The sequence below is a fragment of the Halichoerus grypus genome, chromosome 10 (assembly GCF_964656455.1).
Source record: "Halichoerus grypus chromosome 10, mHalGry1.hap1.1, whole genome shotgun sequence".
Taxonomy (NCBI): Eukaryota; Metazoa; Chordata; class Mammalia; order Carnivora; family Phocidae; genus Halichoerus; species Halichoerus grypus.
This window is the reverse complement of record NC_135721.1, coordinates 135,697,176-135,724,838: the sequence shown is the minus strand read 5'-3', so window position 1 is coordinate 135,724,838 and position 27,663 is coordinate 135,697,176. Positions and strand designations below refer to the sequence as shown.

The 27,663-nt window shown below is 46.7% G+C and overlaps 3 protein-coding genes across 11 annotated transcripts in view; 2 read left to right on the top strand and 1 right to left on the bottom strand.

The window, feature by feature from the left end:
* Positions 1 to 502: 502 nt before the first annotated feature.
* FAM217B (family with sequence similarity 217 member B) lies at positions 503 to 13,561 on the bottom strand. Of its 9 annotated transcripts, none has more exons than XR_013442112.1 (7): positions 13,396 to 13,561; positions 11,666 to 11,777; positions 11,460 to 11,545; positions 8,754 to 9,878; positions 7,362 to 7,478; positions 1,711 to 4,162; positions 503 to 1,369 (listed from the first exon to the last, which is right to left on the bottom strand). XR_013442112.1 is itself a non-coding variant. In XM_078057344.1 (5 exons), the coding sequence occupies exons 4-5, from the start codon at positions 9,872 to 9,874 to the stop codon at positions 4,153 to 4,155; spliced, it is 1,131 nt and encodes a 376-aa protein (XP_077913470.1). In that variant the 5' UTR covers positions 9,875 to 9,878; positions 11,460 to 11,545; positions 11,666 to 11,777; positions 13,396 to 13,542; the 3' UTR covers positions 503 to 4,152. The 9 variants fall into 9 exon arrangements, 4 of the variants coding, with proteins under 4 accessions (XP_077913470.1, XP_035969807.2, XP_077913472.1 ...); XR_013442113.1 differs by having other exon boundaries at positions 2,017 to 4,162; XR_013442110.1 differs by having other exon boundaries at positions 503 to 4,162.
* A 57-nt stretch (positions 13,562 to 13,618) lies between these two features.
* PPP1R3D (protein phosphatase 1 regulatory subunit 3D) lies at positions 13,619 to 17,171 on the top strand. The gene has a single exon (XM_036113920.2). The coding sequence runs from the start codon at positions 13,992 to 13,994 to the stop codon at positions 14,889 to 14,891; it is 900 nt and encodes a 299-aa protein (XP_035969813.1). The 5' UTR covers positions 13,619 to 13,991; the 3' UTR covers positions 14,892 to 17,171.
* Positions 17,172 to 18,899: 1,728 nt separating this feature from the next.
* Positions 18,900 to 27,663, top strand: part of SYCP2 (synaptonemal complex protein 2) — an 86,000-nt gene continuing 77,236 nt past the window's right edge. Inside the window, exon 1 of the mRNA XM_078057343.1 lies at positions 18,900 to 18,999. The gene's annotated coding sequence lies outside the window, so the exon portion shown is untranslated. The remainder of the gene's footprint in view (positions 19,000 to 27,663) is intronic.

The following is a 27,663-nucleotide window of genomic DNA, read 5'->3' as shown; positions in this document are numbered from 1 at the left end:
GATTTCTACCCAAATCTCTGCTAAGCTTAGCTGACTCTGCCCTTGTGACTTTGGGACTGAAGGAGGATGGAGAGATGGAGAGAGACGCCCTACAGGTGGGAGCCTCTCTGTGCCAAACTGGGGGTCTTGGCACTAGAATACCAGGGAAAAAGGGCAAGCAAGGATTCTACGCAATCGATACTCAAGGTCACAATGACTGAGTTTAAAACAAAATCAGAGATCCATTAACCGGATCACCTGAACATCGTAGTTTGTTACCACATCTTGTTTAAAATAACAAACAGTTCTTTAGCAGATGGAGAAGGTAGGAGAAGGGAACCTTCCTCCCTGTGCATTCACAGCTCCGTGAGATGCCGCTCAACACTGTCATTTGAGGAATTTATTGTCTGAATCTGAATCAGTAGCTTATTATTGGAAAGAGGAACAAATGCAATTTTAAGGTCTCTATTTCACGTGCATAAATAGAAATGGAATAATAATTATCGAATTTACAACTTCATGCTTATTTTCAAAGTGGGTATTTTTATTCCATGGTAGTCTACAGAAAATTTGATTAAGTTAGAATCGTTAATTCAGGATTCATAGATCAGATAAGCTAAACCATGTCGAATGTTTGTGGGAGAAAAAGAAGATGCAGGGTAGGCAGCCCTTCCATGGAGTAGTGCTAAGAGAGATAACATCGAGCAAGAAGGACAGTAAGCCGGCCTCCAGAGATCTGGAGAGGGGCTGGGGATGTGAGGAAACGGCTCTATTTTTACATTTCTTGCAGTTGAAAGAACTTGGTCTTTTCATATATTAGAAACAGCCAAATTTTCAACATCCTCAAACACTGAAAAGTAACGGAGCAAGATGTCGGCTTCCCCTAAGGCCATCTTTCTCTCATTGGGGCTGAGCGGTGGTGGGCTTCGTCCGCAGGGCACGTCTCAGGTGAGTGTCACCTAGAAGGTGTCAAGGTTCCCTCTCCGTCCTGAGCATCTGCGATTGCAGACTCTAGTGGTCCTGTGTCCTAGGACGTGCACTAATACTTTGCAGCCACAAGGGGGCAGCTCCCCGATGCACGTAACCTGAGAGACGCAATGTAGGTGCAGGTGGTGGAAAAGGAAGGAAGGAGCGCTAATTACCCGGACTCGACAGCCTCACGTCCAGCTCTCAGGATTCTCTATCGCGACAAGCACATCATGAGTGCTGCTGAGGATGAATTTTGTCTCGAATCATCCATGATAGGCAAGGTTCCCGCCAACACCAGGCACTCGCTGAGTGTCATTTTTTCGGGATCCTTAGTGAAGGCAGCTTGAACACATTGTTCTCCATCTCTGCAGGGTTCACGGGAGACTTCTACTGGCCCAGGAATTGGTGAGTAGGACCTTAACTGAAAACGAGGTAGCATTACATTCACGACATTCTAAGAAGAGACCCCAACAATTAAGACCAGAGGGACCCCAAACCATGGCAGAACTGGTCCCGTCACACCCACCCACCCCCCCAGCCCTCCCTCTGCCACTGTGGTCGTGGACGTGAGGGGTCCCGGGGCCGGGGCTCGGCTGCTTTCTGCTTGCCTCATTTGTAGCTGGAGCTGCCCTGCCCGTACCCCCCCGCCCCCGCCCCGCAACTGGTCAGGGATGGGAAGATTTCTTTCCATTTCGGGAAGTCGGTGGGTTGGATTTTTCTAGGGAATGGAGTCCCTGGTAATGGGTGGGGGTGACTGCAAACCTGGGGGCCTGGAGCCCCATCCCAGCAACACTTGGACCGCGGTCGGGCTGACCGGGCCCACGCGCAGCTAAGGAGACGGGCGCAGTGGCGGACAGCAGGGCCTCGAGAGGGTGCAGGAAAAGTGCCCAATGCTGCCTCCATCCTGCGGGCCAGGAGACAGAGCTTCCTCTGCCGGTCAAGTCAATGTCAAAGAAGGGGCGTGGTGGGCTGAGCCTCCTTGCTGCTCCCGAGAGAGCTGCTGTGCGGGGAGGTGCAGACAGGCCCAGAGTGTGACGTCTGGACGCCTTCTGAATGGGGTGAACCAACCTCGGTGGAAGTGTGGAAGGCGGTCACGGAAACACGGGACACGGCCGCACGTGCGCTGGAGAGCGAGCAAAAGCAGCTGGAAACGGAGGGCGGGGGGCGGAGCAGGAAGCAGGCAGGTGGGGGGACAGGGCGGAGAACAAGCCGTGAGCGGTGGCCTCTACACAGTGAGCATGTGGGCGTTCACTGTACAAGCCTTTCAACTTCTCTGGAGGTTTGAAAATTTTCATAACATGATGCTGGCGGGAAAAAAATCGGAAAAGTGAATTTGACTCCAGCACTGAAAAACCCAAGTTATTATTACGTGTACTCTGAGCCTCGTGTCTCCTAGTGTGCATCTAACACATGTACCCCAATTCCTGACAAGTGTAAGAGCTGAAGGGTAGACCTCCCGTGGGAATAAAACAACTCCTCACTTGTCTGTCCTGATTTGCCCTAAGGGACCGAGACATTCTCGTCTGCCCCACATCGCTGCTGTGGGGGCCACACGGGCCGAGGAGAAAATGTGGTCCGTATGTTTTAGTATTTTGTCAGCCACCAAGGGCTGCCCGGAACATTTCCTTGGAGAAACTTTAGTCTCTTGCCCCTATTTGTTCAACTAGTAGTTGTAGGTGAGCAAATGGGGGCGGGGGGAGGGAGAACACTGCAAGTATAACAGATTGGAGTGTTTCTCGCTTTTTGCAAGTATATTTTATACTAATTATACTGATAGTGGAAGCACCGAGCTCTTTTTTCAGTTATTTGTGTATGTGAATGTTTTTATGCTTTTTCAGGGAAGAAAGGAGATAAGGAGCGGAAGAGAGAAATTTGAGGCTACTTAGTGTATCTTCTCACGTCAAAACTGTCCTGAGCAGGGGGCAAAATACATACTTCTTTTAATTAGAACATCTTCAGCTGAACCTGGTAGATCATTCTTCTCATTATTGTATAAGACCTACAAGGATAAAGCATTTCATTCTAGTTGTTAGAAAAGTGAGCAACACGGGACCAAAGCACAGTCCCTTCCCTTACTGTACGAGGGCGGGTGTCTGGTGAATTGCCAAGGGTCTCATTCAGAGACTTTCATACTATAGGGGAGGTAAAATTTGACCTTTACTGTCATAGGAGAGGGAACATAATTTTACTTCTACCCTTCTAGGTTCTCGACTGAGACCTCCTGTAAGAAAAGACAGATTCACAGGAGAAAAACAAACAGAAGTTTAGTGACACGTGTGCTCCCTGTACATGTGGGAGACACCCCAGAAGACCAAGGAGCTCCCTGAAATGGTTCATGCTGCCTCCTTAAATACCACCTCCAGCTAAAGACAGAAGATGTTCATTTGTTTTGTTTCTTAAATTCCACATAAGGGAATGGAAGTAAAAATAAGATGAAAATTGAGAGGGAGGTGAACCATAAGGGACGCTGAGCTCTAGGGAACAAACTGAGGGTTGCTGGAGGGGAGGTGGGTAGGGGGATGGGGCCACTGGAGGATGGGCACAAAGGAGGGCATGTGATGGAGTGAGCACTGGGTATTACATGCAACTGATGAATCACTGGATTCTACCCCGTGAGGTTACCAGGAAAAGCACAATAAATGGGTACGGCTGTTTTGCAGATTTAAGTCCATGCCTTAATGAGATAAGAGTCGATAAGCATTTCTAGGATCCTCTTCCTCTTCCTGGTACAGAGAGGGAGACATGCCCCAACACACGGGGATCTCCCCTGTGCATCTCTTACACTCCACTTTCAGAGCTTTTCCTGTGGCTGTGCTGTCCCTTAAAAATATTTTGGGGTGGCAAACTGCTCCGCTGCACCCTCTTTGGGTCCTTTTTGGCTGGTGCTGAGAATTAAGTCGATGTAAGACAGATCAACAGGAGAAAAAAAGCAGACTGACTGTGGAATCCCAGTTCTGCAAGATGCGGGGGCCTTGAGAAGGAATGAGGGCCCGGAGAAATGGTGGGAGTCACTGGCTTTGCTAATAGGTTGACCAAGGAGAGGCAGTTGTAGAAAACGTCCTCGGCTATGTGGGGAGACTAAGGAAGACAAGAGCCTTTTAACAAAATCTGTGCAGAATTCTTCTCAGTCACCACTTCTCATCCCCGACGGTAAGAATGTCTCTTTCTTTCTGGCACCGGGAGGACGTCTCTCCTACAGGAATTTCATCTCCTGCTTTGAAGAGAAAGAAGAAAGGTAAGAGTGTTTTTCTTCGACTTGCTGTTTTTCAAGTGCCTTTAACTCAAGGTAGGCAATGTGCCAGGCGGCGGATTTCGGGGCGACGCATTGGGAACTCCTTCACCTGCAGCAGGTGCCAAGGCGGGGCTCGCCACAGGAGGAGTAGGGCCACGGAACCGTGCCAGCTGACTGGGATCACAAGTGAGATGTGCATTGGCTTTCTCTAAAATATCATTTGAGCTGGGACAGTTCTATTCGTGACTACCCCATTTTTTTAAAATTCCACATATGTTTCCCAGTGTTATCACAGTTAATTCCTTCAATAGCAAATTGCTGAGGACAGGGATATTTGGATCCTATTGTTTGAAGCACGGTCTCTAGGAAGATTTTTACAAATTAATGATCTATGTTCTTCCACTGACCATTATTCTGTGCTTGATATAGTTGTTGTATGATGTTAATCAAACAAGGAGACCTTTAGACTGAGGTGGTTTTAGGTTAGGTCGAGAGGTTTCGTTGCCACTTCATGGATAATAAAACAGCAACATCCAAGAATAACCTACCATTTTATGTACAAATTTATGATTTAAAACCCCAACATGGTTAATTTTCCAACTACCAGGAAGTTTATTTTTAAACCTGCTGATAAAAAGACCACAGGCCTATATGGGGTGACTTTGCCCAGCCAGCCACAGAACCCAGCCTTATTTGGAGCTTGGGCTGTCCCAGAGTGGGATCTTCAACCAGGCGGTCAGGAGTCACCTGATCAGCACTAGGGAGGCCATTCGCCTGATAAGACCCCGGCCACTGGCCCCCGAAAGGAAAGTGAGCTTGCAATCACCCAGCCACCTTCTCGTCTAGTACAACTTCCTGGTGCCCACTCCCTTCTGCCTATAGAAGTCCTTCCTTTTGCACACTCCTCGGAGCTCCTTTCCACCTGCTGGCTGGGATGCGGCCCGACTCACGCATCATTAAATAAAGCCAATGAGATCTATAAAATTTTCTCAGTGAAATTTTGCTTTTTAATGCCCCCAGAATTATGTTTTAAACCGCCACTATTTGGTAGACTCAAAAGAATGCCCCTTCTTCTCAGAAGGGAGTTTAGAAAAAGGAGCAAGGGGCCTTTGCGAATGTTCACGGCTCCAGGTGCACTCCTGGAGAGCACCGGCGCTCAGTCCGGGAGGGGCCCGTTGGCGCGTGAGCTCCTATCATGTCACTTTACTGTTAGTGAATTTCCGTCCTGCCTCCCTAACTGTTGGACACCTTTGGGGGAAACAAGAGGAACAGGGACTCGGGAAAACACCCGTGGTGCTTCTCAGATGCACCTAGTCATGTTGGCAGGTGCGTTGCTGAGTGTTAAGAAAGGACACAGAGCAGAGTCTCCTGCCCAGCGGATCTGTGAGATGACCAGGCAGAGATGAGACCAACTCAGGAAGAGAACTGCACGAAAAGCAAAACAAAACCATGCCCAAAAAACCCAGGCAACATCTCCTACTGTTTAATTGACCTCAAGAGAGGAAAAATCCAGCTTCACAAAAACTTAGACGTGTTTCATTTTATTATGTACAAAACCAAGCATACAATAATTTAACAGCAAATAGCAAACATGCTCGATCGGGTCAGGCCGTGTGAAATGGACCTCAGTACACAGACATAAATAAACCATAAATACTGGTTCTCTGTTACCTTGAAACACAATACCGTCTAGAGTTTTCTATTTTTAACTACTTAAGTAAGTGAGCATAAAGAGGAAAAAGACAGTATTTAGATCACGGAAGGTGGAGATTGTTCCGTCTTTCAGTAAACTAGCCTACTGGCTTAAGAACCAGGACAAGCCTTCCTCCTTTCAGCCCGTAGCTGCTGTGAGACCAGAGATCTTTGTCGACACAGGCACCCACCCTGCCCTGCTGGTCAGTTACGAACCTTCAGCCAGTGTGGTCCTTAAGGAGTTGAGAAATAGTCTCAACCTAAAGAACTGTAGCTAATACTGATAGGTTTTTGCAGTTTGTTCTTGTATGTTTTTACAACTTTTTCCATTAACTGATTCTAAACCTTCAGTAGCCCTTAACTTTCTCTATACCTTTTTTTTTTAAACCTTGGATTATTTTAGTTGGTTTAAACACAACATGTATGTCAACAACTCCCACAAATGAGAGGCACTTCTCTGAAGACAATGACGTGTCCCCAGACTAGCAAGACATGGGTGCTGTCTGCGGGAAAGTGGTGGGATTCTTGTCTGCAGCATTTAGAACAGGAGGCTGTCAGGGGTGGGGATCGGAAACCGTGGGAATGAAATTGTGCTTATGTTCTCTAGTGAGCCCCTGCTGTTCATCAGGAGCTCTGATCCAATCTCAAGAATCCTGGTTAAAATAAACCGTCAACCTGAGGCAAAGTCACTTTTTCAGGCTTTTCAAACTGTCGTAACATGTGGCATTATAACTGTTCCCCAAATTAGGCAACCGACTTCAATTCAGAGAGCAAGGAACAAATGTGGCATCCGAGGCACCGCCTCTCCATTTCCTAATCAGGATGGTCTTTGGCTCAGACGTCCACAAGGCAAAGTGAACACGGGGCCTTCGCCCAGCAGGGCCTCCAAGGGGACCCACACACAGCATTCCTGGAGAAGGCAGCAGCTCACCGAAACCCCTTAGTGTTAATAATGGGAGTATGTGTATGTATATGATGCGCTTACGGAGATTTATCAGCCCTGAAATGTTCTAAAGAGCTGCGTAAACACGGTAGCTGAGAAAGCATCATGAATGAGGGGTAGTGCCGGCTGGGTACAAAAGACTAGTCCCCCTGAGCTCACAAGGAGGAGTGCAGGCAAAGGGCACAGGGGACACCACGCAGCAACCACAGAAGGGTGAAGTCAGAGCAGTGCTAGGGTTTCAAACTGCAGTGCATATACTGAGTAGAAAAGTTACAATGTAACTGAGAACTGGGGAAGTAAGGCCCACTAGATGTGAGTCTTCGCCCACATAATAAAGGTACAAGATCTTCGTGTAACAGCATGCTGTCTCCCATGGGGGGGGTGTGAAAGGTAAAGAATGTAAGACAGAATCTGTGAAGATCTAGAAGTCAAGTTGTGGGAGAAAAGAAAACGGCCCTAAAAATCTGTATATGTTGTTTCATATTAGTAAAGTCAGATTTTAAAACGGGATCTTAACATTTAACTTGTGCGCATTATTTCACTTACAAATGTCTCTGGTCGTTGTCCTACTAACTGAAGGGCTTTGGATGACATGGGCTGTTCGGGGGAGTCTGCGAGCTAGTACACACTTCCAAAGGAAAAGTGCCAAGTTCTTAATTTGCCCTAAAGGTGAAAAAATAGAAACATGTATGGATGAAAACAAATACTCATTTAAAGAGATAAAATCGGCCACAGTCATTAAAACATACCGTACATCCAGTGGTCAACCAAAGGTTTTAAAGATACAGTATCAGCAGAAACCTCACAGCGTGACTAGAGGCACACACAGACCTGGCTTAGTGGCAGTTAAATAAGAAGCATCTAGAAGAGCGGGGGAGCCAGGGGACCTGGGAAGGATGTTAAGAAGACAGTCCCCGCTCCATCTGGAAATGTGTCCTCACCCCTCTGCCCTGAAGCAAGGTGATAAAGTCCTGCTCTTGCAAAGTAAAACAGATTACGTCGGCTACAGACAGCAGGACCCAGGTCCCAAGTCAGGATGGGATGCGTGTGGTGGTCACAGTGCTTTCACGTCTATCCGTGGTGGCAGGCCTTCCCTGTACACACTCCACACGGTGGCTTTACCGCACACCTTTTCCAGAAGGCATACCTATGCCAGAAACACTTGGGGGCCAAATGTTCCACTTTGGGCTCCTACCAGGCAGGAACGGTCCTGCTGAGACCCACGGACTCACACCTGGACCAAGTCTGGGCACCGCTCTAACCTCGGGGTAGAGAACACAAAGGTGCACTTCACCACCACCTCTGAGTTTAAAATGCCTTAAAAAAAAAAAAAAAAAAAAAAAAGACCCAAAACTATGAAAGTATTAGATTCCATTGTCTGGAAAGAACAAGCAGCTCAGTGTTCATGACTTTGCTCCTAGGAGAGGCTCCTGAGCCTGTGGAAGGGCTGGAGCCTTTCCTGGGCCTGAAGTAGACAGAACTTCTGTTCGGACAGTTTAGGAGGAGGACACCAAGAACCCTATTTCAAACGTTTCAGAGTCTACACAGTTGAAAGCGGTATGCACTACTTTCTACCTGTAGGTGCGTGGCGAGTGGGGAGCTGGACGGCGCCGCGGACCGGGGTGCGGGGCTGGCTGCTACGTCCAGTTTACACCTGTCACCCCCGTCGTTGTATGTCGTTATATGGCGCATACCTGGTTAAGTGTTATCTAAAGGGCTCTCATTTGCTTAAGATGGTCAACACAAAGAAAGGCTCATTGAAAGCCACCTTTCTTTGGAAAGAAGCCCAGTGTGGCTGGGGTGAGGTGGGGTTGCCCCCACGGGACCCCTCGACGACTCACATGTGGGTCATCAGAAATTCACAGTATGCTAACTTCCGGAAGAACTCTGACGTTTAGCTATCGGCAGGGCTTTGCAGTGCATCATTTCGGTTCTTACTTGAATTTGCATGTGCTTTGCTTTACTCCATTGGCTTTGGGTTTCTTCTCGCTGGATGTGGTGGCGTGGGCGCACCTGCTCGCACCGCCCTTCTTCTGCAGGCCCGCGTGTGCCTGCGGCCTGGGGGGCCCACCGGGGTCGGCGGAGTCCCGAGCGGTCACCCCCTGCGTGGGAGCTCCAGGGCCACCGCCATCACGGCAGGGCAGGTCCCAGCGCTGGAGTCTGGGGCTCTTACTCGCTTTCTTTCTCTGCTCCTCGGCCGTCACGTCGAGGGCTGGCTTCCGAGAACTCGGCCTGCTGCCCCGTCGCACGTGGAGGGTTTTGGGGGCCGTGTCAAACGCGTAATAGGAGGGCCTGGCTTCCTCGCGGGGTAGCTCCTTCCTCCGGGAAGCGCCGGAAGCGCCCAATTTGCAAGCCCCCTCCTGGGGAGGCCTGGCGGGAGCACTGGCCCCTGGCTTGCTTCTGCCGGGGCTTTTCAGAGTCCCAGACGCGGACAAGCCGGGGGCGGTGGGAGGCCTGGCTTTGGCGCCCTTCCCCTTCTCGCCCTGGACCGTCTGTATCTGCAGCCACTCGAGCTGGACCAGCCTGTCGATGTACCTGGCCAGCAGCCCTGCGGCGCCGCTCCGAGCTGCGGGCCTGGGCTCAGCGCCGGGCGGCACAGCCAGGTCCCGGAGGTCCCGGGCGCTGAACGGGGCGGGCAGGAAGTCCGCATATTGGTAGGCGGGCTGCGCGCTGCCCTGCGGCTCCGCGTCGGGGTCCGGACCCGGGTCCGCCGCGTCGATCTCCTCCGCGCGCAGGTGCAGCTCCGGGGGCGCGCGCGAGGACGGCGGCACGGGCACTCGCTCCGAGTCCGACAGGTCGCTGGCGCTGTCCTCGTCCTCGCCCGCACCCTCCTTCAGGATTTTCATGCAGCGCAGGTCCAGAAACAGCTCATTCCCCGAGGCGCCCCGCCGCCGGGGGCCCAGTGGGCTCCTTTCGGGTTTTCCTTCTGGGGAACCGCTTTCCTGGAGTCCATGCGCAGGAGGCTGGGAGGACACGTGGGGCACTTGGAACTGACTCTGCCTTTTTCCTGAAGGGTTTTTTGAACGTTGTACTTTATTCCAAGATGGGCCAGCATTCATATTGCTGTGAGAAATAAAACTGTAATTCTTAGTTCATAGGACACAGAGGTCTGGCTGTGATTAAACAGACTCCTCGGGCTGCAGTCGGCGCTGTCCCCGGGAGGGGCAACGGGCCACAGCGGGCTCTAGTCGAGAAACACTTATCAGTATCCTTTTTATAAAAAAAGGAAACAATCGTAGGACGCAGGTGCCAAAAGGAGATGCATGGATTCTGTTTCATATCAAATAGTATCATTTAAGAAAAATACTGACATTTCTTAAAGTGCTTATAATTTTAGACCAGTCATGTACACTTTAAAAAAAACAAACACCAGTTTGGAGAAAATCTGTTGTAAACTCTCAAATCTGTTCTGCTATTGATGAACGGTGTTTAATGACACTAGCGAGTAAAAGCTACAGCTTTCTTTTTCTTTTTTAAGATTTTATTTATTTATTTGACAGAGACACGAGAGAGGGAACACAAGCAGGGGGAGCGGGAGAGGGAGTGGGAGAGGGAGAAGCAGGCTTCCTGCGGAGCAGGGAGCCCTATGCGGGGCTTGATCCCAGGACTCTGGGATCATGACCTGAGCTGAAGACAGACGCTTAACCGACTGAGCCACCCAAGTGCCCCTACAGCTTTCTTTTTCAAGGCTGTTTTCCATGAAAAGAAAACAAGCTGTAAAATGCAAGTTTTATACAACTTAATCACCGATTGGTGGTGATTCTGAGCTGTCTAAAATCTTAATATCAAAAGAGTGTAGTACAGACAACCTATACGTCAAATCAAAAGCTTATTAAAGTATTTTCAAATAGGAAACACACTCAGGAAAACGGTTTAAAAGGAGAGATGCCTTAAAACAGAGAATGAATGAAAACATAAGATTACTGCTGTCTTGTGAATGGCGGAGAAATGGGAATAATGACTAGCAGAGCAACTGGGTTCCCCCAGGGGGACTTACTCTGAGGCAGGATCTCCTATCAGAGTTGAAAATACTGTCTTTTCTGTGTATTTACCCAAAGCATAGCATCTCACTAGGATTCATAATACTTCTCAGGAACATGGGTAGGGTAAAAGAAAATGAGTGGTCAACATGCTTTCTGGAAACCTCAGAGGTTCACTTGCCCAGTGGTTTCTACCACAGTAAGCAATCGTTTGAAAATATGTGATTTCTTAATAAATACGGAAGATGTTGAATCATGGTCAATAGCTAACACATGCTCAGTATATGTTGAAGAAATGGATAAAGGAATTGTCCTTATTTGGAACTCATAACCAATCAATCCTGTTATACTGTCAGTGCACATCAATAAAAGTGATGATCAGTAGCCTCTTTATAAAAAAAGGAAACAATCATAGAAGGGTGATTAAGGGGCTTACCCAAAATGATAGACTCTGCTAACAGTTAACAGTGGCAGAAGTATGACCTCTGGAATTTTTACTAACTCTTAATGTTTAAAACCACTTTGCCCACTCATTTCTCCTGGATAAAAAATATGTATTCATATTTTTTATCCACAGACATTATTTATTTCCAGCCACACATATTCAGCCTGGAGAACTAGTATAATGTGCCTTTTGCAAGACAAAGCAATTAAAATCATTTACCTGCTTTTCTGATGAGATTTCGTCACCCTATTCCCTTTCTTGAAAAAATCAGATGGCCGATCATCTTCTAGGGTTTGATGGACTGTCTAAAAAAACAGACATGGAGTAGTAAATACTGTGACAACAACAACAACAACATACACACACACACACACACAAAACAGCAGAACAAATCTAGTAAGATTTTCCCTCAAAATTTACATCACCTTTTCTGTAGTGCTTGAAATATTCTTGCTCAATGTGTTGGCAGATGATGACAGCTGGGGAAGTGACTTCTTTATTCCTCTTATATTTGGAAAGGACTCCTCACCCCCGGAACTGGAAGCAACAGAACACTGTGGGTAAGTATGGATTGCAAAGTGTTCTGCCACCAGTACTGAGCTTTCTTTCACTGGTTTGTTTTGAAATATTTGCATAGTATTGAAATGTTGGGGGGGGGGCTGGTACTGACTTCTGTTTACAGTTTCATCTTTTCTGCTTGTTTTTCACAGTGGGTATTAGATACAAAATCACACTGCTATAAATGTTGCCAATGGAATGAATCCTTCTCTCTCTCCTTACACACACACACACACCACACACCACACACAGAGCCTCCTCGGAAATAACACCTTCAGGAAATGTGTGGGGCTAATTAATAATTAAGGTCGGGTATTACTCCAATCTCCCATGTCCACTCATTCATTCATTCATTCATTCATTCAACAAGTAATTGCAAGAGAACCTTCAAGATGGCCAGGATTATGCACATATCCCCACTCTCATGGAACGAGCACTCTATTGGGGAAGCTCCCCTTTAATTCTCCTGCCTTCAGGATCACATCAATTCATTTAAAGATCGTCAGTATAGTAACACAAATCATATAATGTTATGTCTGTGAAATTCTGTTGACTCATATCAAGAATGCTGCTTTCCCTGATTTTGAGTGGGTGGCCTACTAAAAGGGCCCTGATTGGAAAGTGAATACTTTCTTCCATAATATCCCCTACCTTTGTAAAATAGACAAGAGGTAGGATAGAAGACTTTTTTCTTCCTGAAACTCTGCTGTATTACTTTTCATAAGCGTGTATGCCTTTTTAGCCAGAGTACACAGGCTCTCACAATAAATGACTTATACCCCAGGCTGGATTTATTTTAGGTGTAGAGAAGGTTCTTTGCCAACCCCCCTCAATAGTTTGGTTTTCCTTCTGCTTTGTCCCTCTGGACGGTAAAAAGGAACCCTCCAAGATGCCTGGCCCCAAGCTGCTGTCTGGAAAGTGCGTTTCCACCTTTCCCACTTCATTTCACTTGCCATGCTTTACACTGTAAGCAGTGGGCTTACTTGCCCATTTTGTGGGCAAGTCACAGAGTGAAATAGGCAAAGAATGCTTGCAGGGTCCTAAGATGCAGAAAGCAAGCTCGCGGTTTCCCTGATGGTTCAGGCCTGCAGCGGAACAAAGCTAAAGGTCTGGGATTCTGGCTACAAAAATGCTTCCCCAGCGCCAGCGGCCGATTAAGGGCAGTGGCATAATTCATCACAGGGCATTAACTCCGGTTCCCACATCTTCCTCTCGGGCCAGGCGCCAGGAGACGGACAGCGGCAGCACCGCCCCCTCCCCACCCTCCAGGGAACTGGCTGGCGGTCCGCGGCAAAGCATTGTGGGTAACGTGCGGTCAGGACGCCCGCCGTCTACGCAGCGAGGCTCCCGCGGTCTGGCCGGGGCTTCAGGTTGCAGTGCAGACGTCCAAAGAGCTGGCTAGCCTACAGGCTTCAAATTCGCCAGGGGACCAGCTTCGGGAAAGGCCAATTTTGCGCACCCGCTCCCCCCCCGGCCCAGTAACCCAGAAGTCCCAGGGCCCGCAGCATGCATTCTCCTCGTCCTCCGCTGGTGCGGACACAGACGCACGATCGATAGGCGCAGGGACCCGGCAGATGCAGACAGGAATTGATCAGACCTGGTCGGCGATCGCCGAGGCCACGTGACGAGGCCGCCCGCCAGCCTTCCCGGCGCCGGGCGGGGAGGCCGGGCTGCGGCGCGCTGCGGCAGGGCAGGGGCGGCGGCGGCGGCGGCGGGCTCCCCGGCTGTGCCCGGCCGGCGGGGACGGCGCGCGGCGGCGTCACGAGGGGCGGGGCGCAGGCTCGCGGGGAAGTTGCTCCCCGACAAGTTGCAGCCCTGTAAGTAACGCAGCGGGCGGGGAAGGTGGGAGGGGCGGTCCGCCGGCGCAGCCTTCCCCCAAGAAGCTCGGAGGAAGCCGAGGGGAGGCGCCACGCTGCGCTGCCGGGGGTCCCGGAGGAACCTGCCCCGAGAGAGCACTCAGCTCTAGGCAGACCATCTCCTTTCTCGCTGCCAGAAGCGGAAGACCTGCGCCAGGACTCGGGGCGCGGTGGCGGACGGGGGGGCGCGCAGCCGGCTCCGGAGGCTCCCTGCAGGCTGCGGTTTCGGCGGACGCCAGGCAGTTCTGAACACCGCGGGGACCCCGAGGTAGGGAACGCCGGGTCCGGAGAACGCCTCTCGGTCCCGCCTCCCAGTCGCCCGACGACCGGCCGGGCCATGTCCGGAGGCTGGGGCTCGGCGGCCCTGCCCCCAGCGCCGGGGTCCCGGAAGCCCGGCCCGCGGAGCCTCAGCTCCCTCTCAGACCTGGACGGCGGCGCCGCCCGGGAGCCGCGGCCCTGCAGGCCCCCCGGGAGCCCGGGCCGCGCGCCACCTCCACCGCCGGAGCCGTCAGGCTGCGACCCCGGCCTTCGGCCCATCATCCTGCGGCGGGCGCGCTCGCTGCCCAGCTCGCCCGAGCGCCGCCAGAAGGGCGGGGGCGCGCCCGGAGCCGCTTGCCGGCCGGGCTGCAGTCGGCAGCTCCGCGTGCGCTTCGCCGACGCGCTGGGCCTGGAGCTGGCGCAGGTCAAGGTGTTCAACGCGGGCGACGACCCGTCGGTGCCGCTGCACGTGCTGTCGCGCCTTGCCATCAACGCGGACCTGTGCTGCAGCAGCCAGGACCTGGAGTTCACCCTGCGGTGCCTGGTGCCCGACTTCCCGCCGCCCGTCGAGGCCGCCGACTTCGGCGAGCGCCTGGGGCGGCAGCTCGTCTGTTTGGAGCGCGTCACCTGCTCGGACCTGGGCATCAGCGGCACGGTGCGCGTGAGCAACGTGGCCTTCGAGAAGCAGGTGGCGGTGCGCTACACCTTCTCAGACTGGCGGAGCGCGCATGAGGCGGCGGCCCGGTGGCGCGGGCCCGCGGGCTCCGAGGGCACGGAGGACGTCTTCGCCTTCGGCTTCCCGGTGCCGCCCTTCCTGCTGGCGCTGGGCTCGCGCGTGCACTTCGCGCTGCGCTACCGAGTGGCGGGCGCCGAGTACTGGGACAACAACCACGGCCGAGACTACAGCCTCACGTGCCGCAACCACGCGCTGCGCGTGCCCCGCGGGGAGTGCGAGGAGAGCTGGATCCACTTCATCTGAAGGCGGCCGCAGTGTCCCCAGCTGGGCTCTCCGGTCCGGGCGCTTACTGTTGCGCACACCCCACCCCCCGCCTGAGTCTTCTGACTTCACTTCCCGCTTCAAGTCCCTGGGCGGTGACCCTTCCCATTCTCTACTGGAAATGTCTGTGTCACCGGCTCTACAAAGTAGCCTCAGGTGGCCGGGAGGCCAAGTTGTACAATGCGCTGGGGGAGGGTGCGGGGTGGGTGGATGCCCAGCCGTGTCTGCCCCTCTGGAGAGGGCCCAGGCAGGCTGGGTGGGTTGGTTCGTTGGTTGGTTGGTTGGTTGGTTGGTTGGTTGGTTGATTTTTTGGAAAGGCCTGCATCCTCCTACTAGGAAAGCCTGTGGCTTTTGCATGTGTCCTGATTGGGTCTCTGTAAACGTAGCTGTTATTTATCATTGTGATGTTGGAACATTTTACCCTTATTGGATGCCTTCTCAGGAACATTCTGGATTTAACAAGCTAAAAAATAAGTCCTGTGTGTTTTGTGCCCATTGTAAACAGAGTGTACGGTGTGACTCCCATCATGGTCCCTTAAGGCATTTCTGCCCTGGGACAAGGAAAACCTGAGACTAGGTTTGCTTGCCAATGTCTGTAGACTTCTAACAGTGGGAAACTATTAATAGGCAAGAAATTTATGCCTCATCAGTCATCACACAGCCATTCCTGGGAGTTCAGGCTGCCCTGGTTAGGCCATGTGTCTTCTACATCAACAGCCAAGGAAGGGGGGAAAAGCTTGACTTTGAAAACTAGCAAAAAAGTCCCTTCTCTTGCAGTGTCTCCTCTCACTTCCTGTGTTCCGCTTCTTGTCTTTGATAATTATGGATCTGCATGTTATCAGGCCATTCTGTTTAGGTTTGAGACTACCTAAACATTTTAAGAAATTCTGCCTTAAGTTATTTCCATTTTCAGGCAACTCTCTAGAAAAATTTCAGGCAACAGTGCCCTTTGCAATACCTTTTTGATGACTAAGGTGACTCTTTTTATGTCTGCTTAAGTGTCAGAAAATTCCAGCGGCCATCCTTAAGAAGTCAGGTTATCAAGTGGAACTGGCAGGGGTTTTCATCAATAGCTGGAGCCCTGGAGGAAAAATCACCAATACTTACACTTTTTAATCATTTTAAATTGTATTTATATATTCCCAGTTTTATCAGCTACCTGCCAACTTTATTCTTTGTGCCTTCAGACAGGAGAGTTTCTAACATTGTCTGGACTTCCCCCCCCCCCAGTTTTAAAAATGTTAAATGCTTTTCCTTTTTGTTGTTTGTTTTTTATCTCCAACCAAGAAGTCAAGGCCTTTGTCCCCTGCTGAATGCCAGGATGACTTAAAACTCCCAGCAAGGCACTGATGATTTCTTTTGGTGCTGAGTGGTGGTCTCTCTGACAGCAGGTGCTAACACTGAGGTGTGAAAACCCAGCCATGATGAACAAGGCCTCCAACTTGTGAAGTTTGGTTCTGATGCAGTTGAAGCCAGTGTCATTAATTTGTGATAGCTGTCACCAGTGAATTAACTCTAAATTTTTGAATACTTATTGACATTTGTCAAATCACTATGTAAAAGATGTGTTTTGCCTTTTAACCAATTTATTTTTATAATTGCAACTTCTGTGTTTCTAAAATTGCGAGAAGAGGGATCGCTTTCTTTGGTACCTTTTGATAATTACACTGAATTTTGATTTAAAGTGTTGTAATTCAATTGAACAACCTTTGGCTATTAACACTGTGCACTACATTGACATGCAAGAGAGACAAAAGCCTGGTTCCATTTCCTGCTGTTTAATTAACAGTCCAATTAGGTCAGCAAGCCTGTGAGAGCCGTGGTTGTTGTGTCCTTGGCCCAGCCCAGAGTGCACGACAATTGTCCAGAGCATTCAGGTATAAGAGTTAGAGCCGCCAAATGTATTGTTGTGTAAAGGCATGTAAAGAATCTTATCCATGTGAAAGTCACTTGTCAAAAAGGTTCTGGTCATGGAATATACCGTAAATGTTTTATCTTCGATATTAAGAGAACCTCAACGTGCCTTTAAAAAAATCAACATTTAAAAATTTAAAAACTTAAATATACCTGCCTAGTTGATAAAGAAGTTGATAAAGTTCAGCTTAAGGAGAATTTTCAGATCCTAAAATAGTTATATTGCTTAGATGTTAATATTTTGCAGTGGATTGTGCAATTGTGGGGTTGTCTCCCCAAACATATTTTAAGGTCATTTAAGATGATTTCGCTCAAGCCTAAATATTAAAGTATGTGCATAAATTGTTATCTGAGGTGTGTTTTTCTTGTGGTCTAATTATAGAAACAAGACTTTGGAAACTTCTTGTTTAAATCATTTCATACATAAGTCTTATTCTTCCTAAAACACGATCAAATTTAATGCCTTGCCAAAAAAAAGGAAAATTGTAGGATTGCACCTCAGCTTCAGCAGCACAGTCGTGTATGTCCTTGAGAAACTGAAATGCAATCTTTTAGGCCAGAACAGTGTTAACCTCTGATGAAAGCTCTAAGGGAGTGTAGGGTATGGGATAGTGATTCTTTCAATGCTTACTGAATCCTGTGTGTGGAGTAATGAGTGTGTATCTGCCTCCCCCTGATTATGTCCCTTACCCAGGACAAAGCCTTGCACTTATCGGAAGGAAACTAACATTTTTTGTGCACTCATTCTTATTGGCTTGCCCCCAGTGATAGGTACTGCAAGCAGTTGATTTCATTGAACTCTGAAAATTACCTGGCAGATAATATCCCTGCTTTCTTAGCTGACGAGAATGAAGCTCAGAGAGGTTTAAGTAATTCTTCTAAAGACCCACAGCTGGTAAGCAGCGCAGTCAAGCTTTCAAACCTAGACCAAAGTCCACCTGCTCTGCCCTGTGAGAGGATGTGCTTGTTAAATTTAATGGGAAATCCGATAATGATTGATTGATAAGGTTTTCCATCTGACACCATACTCTAAAACCCTGTTTAAGAACAATTCAAATAAGAGGATCTGTTTTTATCTTCCATGTGGTAGTTTACTAAACAATCCCCATGCTTTCCAGATCCGTGACTCAACAAAAAGCATTCTTATCATTTTTCTTCTCTACTAAAAAGTGGCAAGATGAGAGATCAGTACTTTAAATTCTGAAGTGCTTGTCTGCTGTATCCGTTTCTGAATTGCTTCCTATTTTACGCAAGCATCCATTGAACTTATCATTTAAACTGATAATTTAAGTGGAAATGCTCTAAAAAGCCTCGGATAAAGTGTTGATGTGTGTGCTCAGTACCACACCTACATGGCCTCAGCCTAACGTCCCCCAGGAGTCTGAGGTTAGGCTAATGAGGGCAACAGATCCCCGCACCAAGTGCTTCTAGGGATCGGGGTGGGGGCGTGGCGTCGGGGGCGTGGCTCCGGGTGGGCGTGGCCGGTGCCGCCGGTGGCCGTCCCAGTAAGTTGGGCCGCAGTGGGCGGGGCGCGGGGCTCGGGGGGGACCCGCCTGGCCTCGCTAGGCCATCCTCTGTGGCCGCAGCGTGGGCTCCCTCAGGGGGAGTCGGGCCCTCACACCGTCGCAGGTTCGGCAGGTGTCCCCAGGTCCCCGCGACCCCGTCCAGCCGTCGCCATCCAGGCTGTTTGTGGGCAGCCCAGAGGTCTCCCCGGGGCCCGCCCGCGCCCTCCTGCCCTACTGGCCGGCGTCCTGCAGACAGGCAAGTGGGGCGCCCGGGCGCGTCCGCACCGCGGGAGGGCAGTGCGGGGCCAGGCAGGGACGCCGGCGCCTCCTCTGGGGCGGGGGCGGGGGCCGGGGCAGGGGTCGCGGCCGCAGCGCGGCAGTCCCCCTACCCGGCCCGGCCCGGCCCCGAGCCGCGCCCACCGCGACGCCCCTGGCTTCGGCCTCTGGCGACCCCTGCATCGCCGACGGGCACGAGGGGCGGAGCCTGGACTGCGGGCTGCGCTGATTGGGCGCGATTCCGAACGCACGCGGCGCTGATTGGGCGGGCTCTTCCCGCCCACCGTCGGCCGCCTGAAGAGCCGCGGCGGTCGCAGAGGCCAGAGACGCGACTCGAGGCGGCGGCCGTGGCGGCGGCTCCCGGGCCCGGACGGGGAGGCTTCCTCCAGCCGCAGGTAGAGCCGGGCGCCGGGACGGGCCTCCCTGACAGCGGGGCTGCGTGGAGGGGGGCCGTGACGCCGGGCCGGTCTCCAGCAGCGGCGGGTGGGCGAGCGGGCGGACGGCCAGCCTCCCGACGGTTGAGGCGGAGCCGTTGTGGAAACGGCTGGGGCGGCGCGGCGGCGGGACTGAGGGGACGACTCCGGCCGGGTGGGCAGGGCGGGCCTCGCGCCGGTCGCGCGGCAGGCAGGGGCCGGGGACGCGGGTGGGGCGGGGCGGCGGGCGCGAGCGGCGGGCCGCGGGCTGTGGGCCGCGTAGTTCGGACACGTCGGCCGGGCGGCCGCCGCAGGTGTGGCGGGTCCAGGCCCCGCCCCCGCCGTCCGCGGTTGGCTGGGGCGGCGGGCGGGGCGGGGCTTGCGGCGCTTGCACCTGCGGCGGCCGCGGGATCTCCGCTCGCTGAGCGCGGAGCCGGCCCTGCCTGCCGCACCGCAGCCTTCGTTCCTGAGCGCCGCCGCGCGGGGCTCCTGATAAAGTGGATGCGTGTGCCGGACTCCGCGGCGAGGCCATCACCGCGGGTCCTTTCTAGTGAGGAGGGAGGCCGGTGTTTCTCCCTGGTCCTCGTCCCGGGTCCAGGTTAGCCTCCTGTCCGCGTTTGTAGACCTGAGCGGTCGGTGCGGTGCTGGAGCGCGGACCTTGTACTGATCCACTGGGCTTTGGGGGGAAGGTGTGCGCCTCCTGCTTGTCAGGTTGTCGGGTCGTTGTCAAAGCTCTAATCCTTGTATTTGCCTGCATATATACGCATTCATACCCTCACATTGAATATAACTTAATTGTATTCAAAATGTACTCATTTGAGTATATTTTCATCAAAAGCATGAAATAGTGTAAAAAAGATTTTAGCCCAGGGTTCAAAGCCTGCTTAGACCGAAGCACAGCCCCACAGGCCTCTTGCGTAAGTCTGAATCTGTGCTGCGTTTCTTAGGTCATCTCCTGTCCCTCGTTCTGTTGCATCGCGCTTCTTAAGGATGCTTTAGCCTGTTCACGCTTGGTGTAGATGAGTGTGTGGCTTTTGGTTCCTTCTAGAGTCATCCGTAACCTCTCAGTTGGAAATGTTTGACCTGTCCAGTGAAGGGTGCTGAGTTTTTGGTTCTGTCGAAGCTAGTATGTAGTCAGCCTTGAGAGGGAGGGGGGACTCCCTGAATGGTTTATTTTCCTTACTTTCAAGTCTGCCTGTGTAGATACTAATCAGTTTTCCTTTTCCTTGGCCGACTTTTTGCAGGAAGGTAGTCTGGGAACTAAACCATTCTCGTTAGCATTTTTGTGTCTCTTGGCCATAAGTAATTCTGTGCTGTATTTCATGTCTTCGTAAATTACCTGTTAAATTCAAATTCATATTGTTTTAGTTGTGAAGACAGAAAAGTGTAATGAAGTGGGCCTGCCTGTCCCCGCAGTTGCTGGCCCTAGGAAAAGAGTACACATTGATGTCCCTAAAATATATTTTAAGTATTTAAATTTTTAATCAAGTTTTCAAATTGTGAAATAAAATGTTCTAGTCTTTTACAAACATACCTTCATTACAACAAAGTAGACCAATATGTGTAAAGCTATTTTCATGACTGAATGCTGGAAAAATATCAAAGATAACTGAATTCACTTATTATGGATGTTTGATGATTGGTGAATTTTGAATAATAAAATATTTACCTATAAAATCAGAAATTAGTATATAGTCCATAATTTTATTTTCATTTTAGATAAATTAACAAATATGTTACAATCAAGACTTACTTTTGTGTTCTATAGACAGTATGATTTAAGCATTGAAACAATATGTAATTGTATTCAAAAATACTGATTTGAGTACATTTTCATTAAAAAACATGAAATAATATAACAAATTTTTTTTTTTTTAGGGGTGCTTGGGTGGCTCAGTTAAGTGTCCTTGATCTCAGCTCAGCTCTTAATCTCAGGGTCATGAGTTCAAGCCCTGAATTGGACTCCACAATGGATGTGGAGCCTAGTTTAAAAGAATTTTTTTTCCTTTAAAATGTTTTGAAATATTAAAATCTCTTAAGATTAAGATAAAATATGAATTATTAATGAACATTTATCTTAAAATTATTTAATACTGAAGCTATTTTTAATAATTAAACTTATTAAATGTTTTTATAAACATACTTAGTCACCATCCTAATGTTTACTTGTCCTCTGCCATTGTAGAATCCATATTGTGTCCGTGCAGTTTATGTCTAGATTTACATGTGCACAAATTAATAGTATGAATGGCTTGGAACTACAGAATGTTCCTCAGTCACCACGTGCAACTGTTGCAAATACTGTGTACTAAGTTGCTAGTACTTCCAGAGCCACAGGCTGGAATGCAAAGAAAAGCAGGAAAATGGACATTTGGCACGATTAGGAAGCAGTTGTTCATTATGCAAGAAGCAACTGTATTTTTGCTCTGCTAGAGGAAGGATTTGGCAGTGAATTAATGTATTTTCTCATACCTGACCACTTAGGTTTCTCAAATTCTACCTCCATTCTAAAGCATAGAGAAGAATGTCAGTATTGGCACAACCTACAACCTTCTCAGCATTGTTTTGGCCTCCTCTTCCCCTTAAACTTTTTCTTTAAAAGATTTATTTAGGGATGCCTAGGTGGCTCAGTCGGTTCAGCGACTGCTTTTGGCTCAGGTCATGATCCCAGGGTCCTGGAATCGAGTCCCGCATTGGGCTCCTTGCTTGGCAGGGAGCCTGCTTCTCCCTCTGCCTACTGCTCCCCCTGCTTGTGCTCTCTTGCTCTCTCTCTGGCAAATTAATAAATAAAATCTATTTTAAAAATTAAAAAAAATAAGATCTATTAAAAAATAAATAAAAATAAAATAAATTTAATAAATTAAAATTTAATAAATTAAATAAAAATTTAATAAATTAAATAAAAATAAATATTTATTTATTCCAGAGAGAGAATGAGCTCTGGGGGGGCGGGCAGCTCGGGCAGAGGGAGAGAATCTCCAACCCAACTCCCTGCTGAGCATGGAGAGCCCTAAGAGGGGCTCAGTAGCACGACCCATGCGATCATGACCTGAGCTGAAACCAAGAGCCAGATGCCCAACTGACTGAGCCACCCAGGCACCCCAACTTTTTTTTAATAGAAGTTTTCTAACATATACAAAATAAATAGAATAGTGTAATTAACTGAAGTCCCCTTCTTACAAAGGCATAGTCAAGGAAAATGTTTCTCTGGGGCCTGAAGGTTTGAGTTACAAGAATGAATGTATGTGTTCATGTTTAAAGGACTTGCTGGGCCAGTTGTGGATTCTGAGTGAATAAAGATTCCTGTGTGCTCCTTAATAAAATTGTGTGTGTGTGTAGGAGAGAGACAGTGATGTACAAAAATTACTATTTTTATGCTTTGTGCTTTCCATGTCTTAAATCCTTCTGTATTGCAAAGTCATAGAGATATCCTGCTGTATTCCCTTCTAGTAATTTTTAAACATTTACTTATTACATTGGGTAAATAATGAATCTATAGTTTATTTTTGTGAATGTGGGAAATAGAGGTATAATTTTTTTTCATATGGTGAGTCAATTTTCCTAATACCATTTATCAACTAGTTTACCTTTTTCCCTCTGATTTATAAAGTCTTACATATACATGAACTTACAATATATGTTTGGGTGTGCATTTGGACTCTTCTGTTTTATTGATCCATTTACTTCCTATTCTTAACACTTTTTTTTTTTTTAGTAATTGTGACTTTGTAAAATGTCTTAATATCAAATAGGATGATTATTCCCCTTTTTACTTTATTTTTAAAATTTTTAAATTCCAGTATAATTAATGTGTGTTATATTAGTTTCAGGTATACAATATAGGGACTCAACAGTTCTGTACATTACTCAGTGCTCATCACAATAAGTGTAATCTTAATTCCTTTCACCTATTTCAACCATCCCCCTACTCTCCTTCCCTCTGGTAACCAACAGTTCTCTATATTTAAGAGTCTGGTTTTCATTTTTTTCTTTTTTCTTTGTTTATTTCTTAAATTCCACATATGATTGAAATCAAATGGTATTTGTCATTCTCTGACTGACTTATTTCACTTAGCATTATACTCTATGGTCTATCCATGTTGTGCAAATGGCAAGATTTCATTCTTTTTATGGCTGAGTAATATTTCATTGTGTAGCTACACCACATCTTCTGTGTCATTCATTTATTGATGGACACATGACTGTTTCCATAATTTGGCTACCGTAAATATTGTTGCATTAAATATAGGGGTGCATATATCTTTTCAAATTTGTGTTTTTGTATTCTTTGGGTAAATAAACAGCAGTGGAATTACTGGATCATATGGTAGTTCTATTTTTATTTTTTTGTGGAACGTCTATACTGTTTTCCAGAGTGGCTGCACCAGTGTGCATTCTCACGAACATTGCACAAAGGTTCCTTTTTCTCCACATCATCGCCAACAATTGTTTCTTTTTTTTTTTTTCTTTTTAAGATTTTATTTATTTATTTGCCAGAGAGAGAGAAAGCACAAGTAGGGGAAGCATCAGGCAGAGGGAGAGGGAGAAGCAGGCTCCCCGCTCAGCAGGGAGCCTGATGCAGGACTCGATCCCAGGACCCTGGGGCCATGACCCGAGCCGAAGGCAGACGCCCAAGGACTGAGCCACCCAGGTGCCCCAACAATTGTTTCTTGTGTTGTTGATTTTCACCATTCGAACAGGTGTGAGGTGATATCTCATTGTTGTTTTGATTTGTATTTCCCTGATGATGAGTGATGGTGAGCATCATTTCATATGTCTGTTGGCCATCTGTATGTCTTCTTTGTAGAAATGTCTGTCTTTTGTTCATTTTTTTAATTGTATTTTTTAAATTATATTTTTAGTTGTATTTTTTTTTTTGGTATTGAGTTGTATAAGTTCTTTATGTATTTTGAACACAACCCCTTATCATATATCATTTGCAAATATCTTCCGCCATTCAATAGGTTGATTGTTTTCTTTGCTGTGCAGACTTTTTATTTTGATGTAGTCCCAATAGTTTTTTTGATTTTGTTTTCTATGCCTTAGGAGAGCTATCTAGAAAAATGTTGCTATGGCTGATGTCAGAGAAATTACTGCCTGTTCTCTCTTTTAGAATCTTTATGGTTTCAGGTTTTACATGTAGTTCTTTAATCCATTTTGAATTTTTGTGTATAGTGTAGGAACGTGGTCCAGTTTCATTGTTTTGCATGTGGCTGTCCAGTTTTCCCAGCACCATTTGTTGAAGAGACTGACTTTTTCCCGTTGTATGGTCTTGTCTCCTTTGTCATAGATTAATTGACCATATAATTAATCATGGATTTATTTCTGTGATTTCTGTGCTGTTCTGTTGATCTATGTGTCTATTTTTGTGCAAGTACATACAGTTTTGATTACTACAGCTTTGTGTATATATCTTGAAATCTGGGATTGTGATACTTCAAGTTTTGTTCTTTTTCAAGATTGATTTGGCTATTCTGGGTCTTTGTGGTTCAATCAAATTTTAGGATTATTTGTTCTAGTTCTGTGAAGAGTGCTGTTGGTATTTTGACAGGAATTGTATTAAATCTATAGATGGCTTTGGGTAGTATGGACATTTTAACAATATTTGTTCTCCTGGTTCCAATAGCATTCCATTTATTTGTGTCATCTTCAGTTTCTTTCATCAGTGTTTTATAGTTTTCAGAGTACAGGTCTTTCACTTCCTTGGTTAAGTTTATTCCTAGGGATTTTATTATTTTTGGTGCAAATGTAAATGGAATTGTTTTCTTAATTTCTCTTTCTGCCACTTCATTATTAGTGTATAGAAATGCAACAGATTTCTGTATGTTGATTTTGTGACCTTACTGAATTCATTTATCAGTTCTGGTAGTATTTTAGTGGAGTCTTTAGGGTTTTTTATGTATAGTATCCTATCATATGGAAATAATGAGAGTTTTATTTCTTCCTTACCAATTTAGATTCCTTTTATTTATTTTTTTCTTTTCTGATTGCTGTGGCTAGGACTTCCAGTACTGTGTTGAATAAAAGTGGTGAGAATGGACATCCTTGTCTTGTTCCTAATCTTAGGGGGAAAGCTCTCAGTTTTTCACCATTGAGTATGATGTTAGCTGTGCATTTTTCATATATGGCCTTTATTATGTGGAGATATGTTTCCTCTAAACCTCTTCCCTTTATTTTTGAATAGTATTTTTGCTGGTATAGAATTATGGTTTGTAGTTTTTTTCTTTCAGCACTTTGTAATTTCTTGCTTGCTCTCTCTCTCTTTCTTTCTTTCTTTTCTTTCTTTCTTTTTAGCACTTTGTAATTTCTTGTAGTGTCCTTGTCTGGCTTTGGTATCAGGATAATGCTGACTCACGAAGTGAGGTTGGAAGTATTCCTCCTCTTCTGTTTTTGGGAGCAGGTTGAGAAGGATTGGTTTAGTTCTCTAAATGTTTGGTAGAATTTACCAGTGAAGCCATCTGGTCCTGGACTTCCCTTTGTTGAGAGGTTTTTGATGACTCATTCTGTCTCCATACTAGTGACTGATCTGTTCAAATTTTCTATTTCTTCATGATCCAGTCTTATATCTCTCTAGCTTATATGTTTCCTCTAGGTTGCATTTCTTCTAGGTTGTCCAATTTATTGTTCATTGTCTCTTATGATCCTTTATATCTCTGTAATTTGAATTGTAATGTTTCTTTAATTTATGATTTTGAGTCCTCTTTTTTTTTTCTTGTTAACTCTAAAGAGTTGTCTATTTGTTTATCTTTTTAAAAATCCAGCAATTTTCATTGATGTATTGTCTTTTTAGTCTGTCCTTTATTTCCACTCAGATCTTTGTTATTTCCTTCCTCCCACTAACTTTGGGCTTAGTTTTTTCTTCTTTTTCTAGTTCCTTGAGGTGCAAAGGTAGGTTGTTTGTTTGAGATCTTTCTTTTTTCTTTTACTGTAAACATTTTTCACCATAAATTTATCTTTTAAAACTGCTTTTGCTATACTCGATAATTTTTTTGCTATGTTGCTTTTCCATATCATTTGTCTTCAGGTATTTTTTTTATTTCTCCTTTGATTTGTTGGTTGTTCAGAAGCATGTTGTTTTATCTTCACATAATTGTAGAATTTTTGGTTTTCTTCTTGTAATTGATTTTTAGTTTCACATCCTTGTGGTCAGAAAAGATGCTTGATATGATTTCAATTTTTTAAATTTATTAAGACTTGTTTTGTGGCCTAACATATGATTTATGTTGGAGAATTTTCCATGTGTGCTTGAGAAGAATGTGTTTCCTGCTGCTGTTGGATGGAATGTTCTGTAGATGTCTGTCAGGTACATCTGGTCTAACACGTAGGGTAAGTCCGATCTTAAGGCACTTTAAAAAAGATACTGTTCTAAGTCTTCTGCTTTCATAGTTTTTGTTGGTCAGCTATCAGTCTTATTGATGCTACTTAAAAGTAATCTTTTTTTACTCTCTGGCAGCTTTTAATGTTTTTGTCTTTCCTCAGTAGTTTCTGTGGTGCACCTGAGTATAGTTTTCTTTTTCTTTTTCTATCTGGGGTTCATGGGGCTTTTTGAATCTATAGTTTGATATCTTTTATTGGTTTGGGGAAATTCTTTGTCATCATTTCTTAGGAATTATTTCTGCCTCATTCACTATCTCCAAGGTTTCAGTGCCAGATACGTAGGGCTTCGTAACATCCTCTGTGTTGTTCTTTTCTTTTTTTTTTTTTTTTTAAGATTTTATTTGACAGAGAGCACAAGCAGAAGGAGAGAGAAGGAGAAGCAGGCTCCCCGCCGAGCAAGGAGCCCGACGTGGGACTCGATCCCAGGACCCCGGGATCATGACCCGGGCCGAAGGCAGCCGCTTAACCGACTGAGCCACCCAGGCATCCCCCTCTGTGTTGTTCTATCTTCTAGTCTCCCTCCTCATATTTTTGTGTATCTTTGTTTCTTTCTGGATTTTTTTTCTGATATAGCTTCTGTTTCTATAATTTTCATCTATATGTCTTTCCATTTTATTCTTAATTATTTTGTTATTGACTATTTTTGTTTCTAGAATTATATGATTCTTTTTCAAATTTTCTGTGGCCTTCCTTACTCCCCACCCTAGTTTCTGGTTTTCTGCCAAAGTTCTCAGTCTTTTTGAATAATCTTTAGGTACACAGTATTTATAGTTACTTTAAAGTATTTGTTTAATAACTTTACCATCTGGAGGTCCTAGGACCCTGTTACTTGGGGCTACCTCTGCTGGTCCTCATGTTTTCATAGATTCGTCCAAGTCTATGGATTGCACTTTAAGTATTGCTTTGGTTGCATCTTACAGGGTTTTGTATGTATACATATTCACTTAAATATTTAGTCTTTTCCAACTTTTTATATCCTGCAAAGGAACATATTTTAGTTTCCAAGTAAAGGGAAAGTTTGAAGCTAACTTTGTGGCTGATTTCTAAATTTATTGTGAGAACAGGGTATCTATTATGTTATTCTTTTGAATGCTTTTGTTTGTTTTTGCTTTTGTGAGTTAAGATTTTCTCTTTTATTATTCAGAAATAACCTCACAGTGTTTGTAAATTTGACTTCTTTGGTATTCTGTGGACTCTTTAAATGTGTGGTTGTCTGTTTTTATTTTGGGAAAGTTCTTGGATGTTATTCAATTCTTGCTACCCCACTAT

Coding starts and splice junctions, on each gene's coding strand:
- FAM217B (XM_078057344.1), bottom strand. CDS start 9,874: ATGAATGCTGGCCCATCTTGGAATAAAGTACAACGTTCAAAAAACCCT.
- PPP1R3D (XM_036113920.2), top strand. CDS start 13,992: ATGTCCGGAGGCTGGGGCTCGGCGGCCCTGCCCCCAGCGCCGGGGTCC.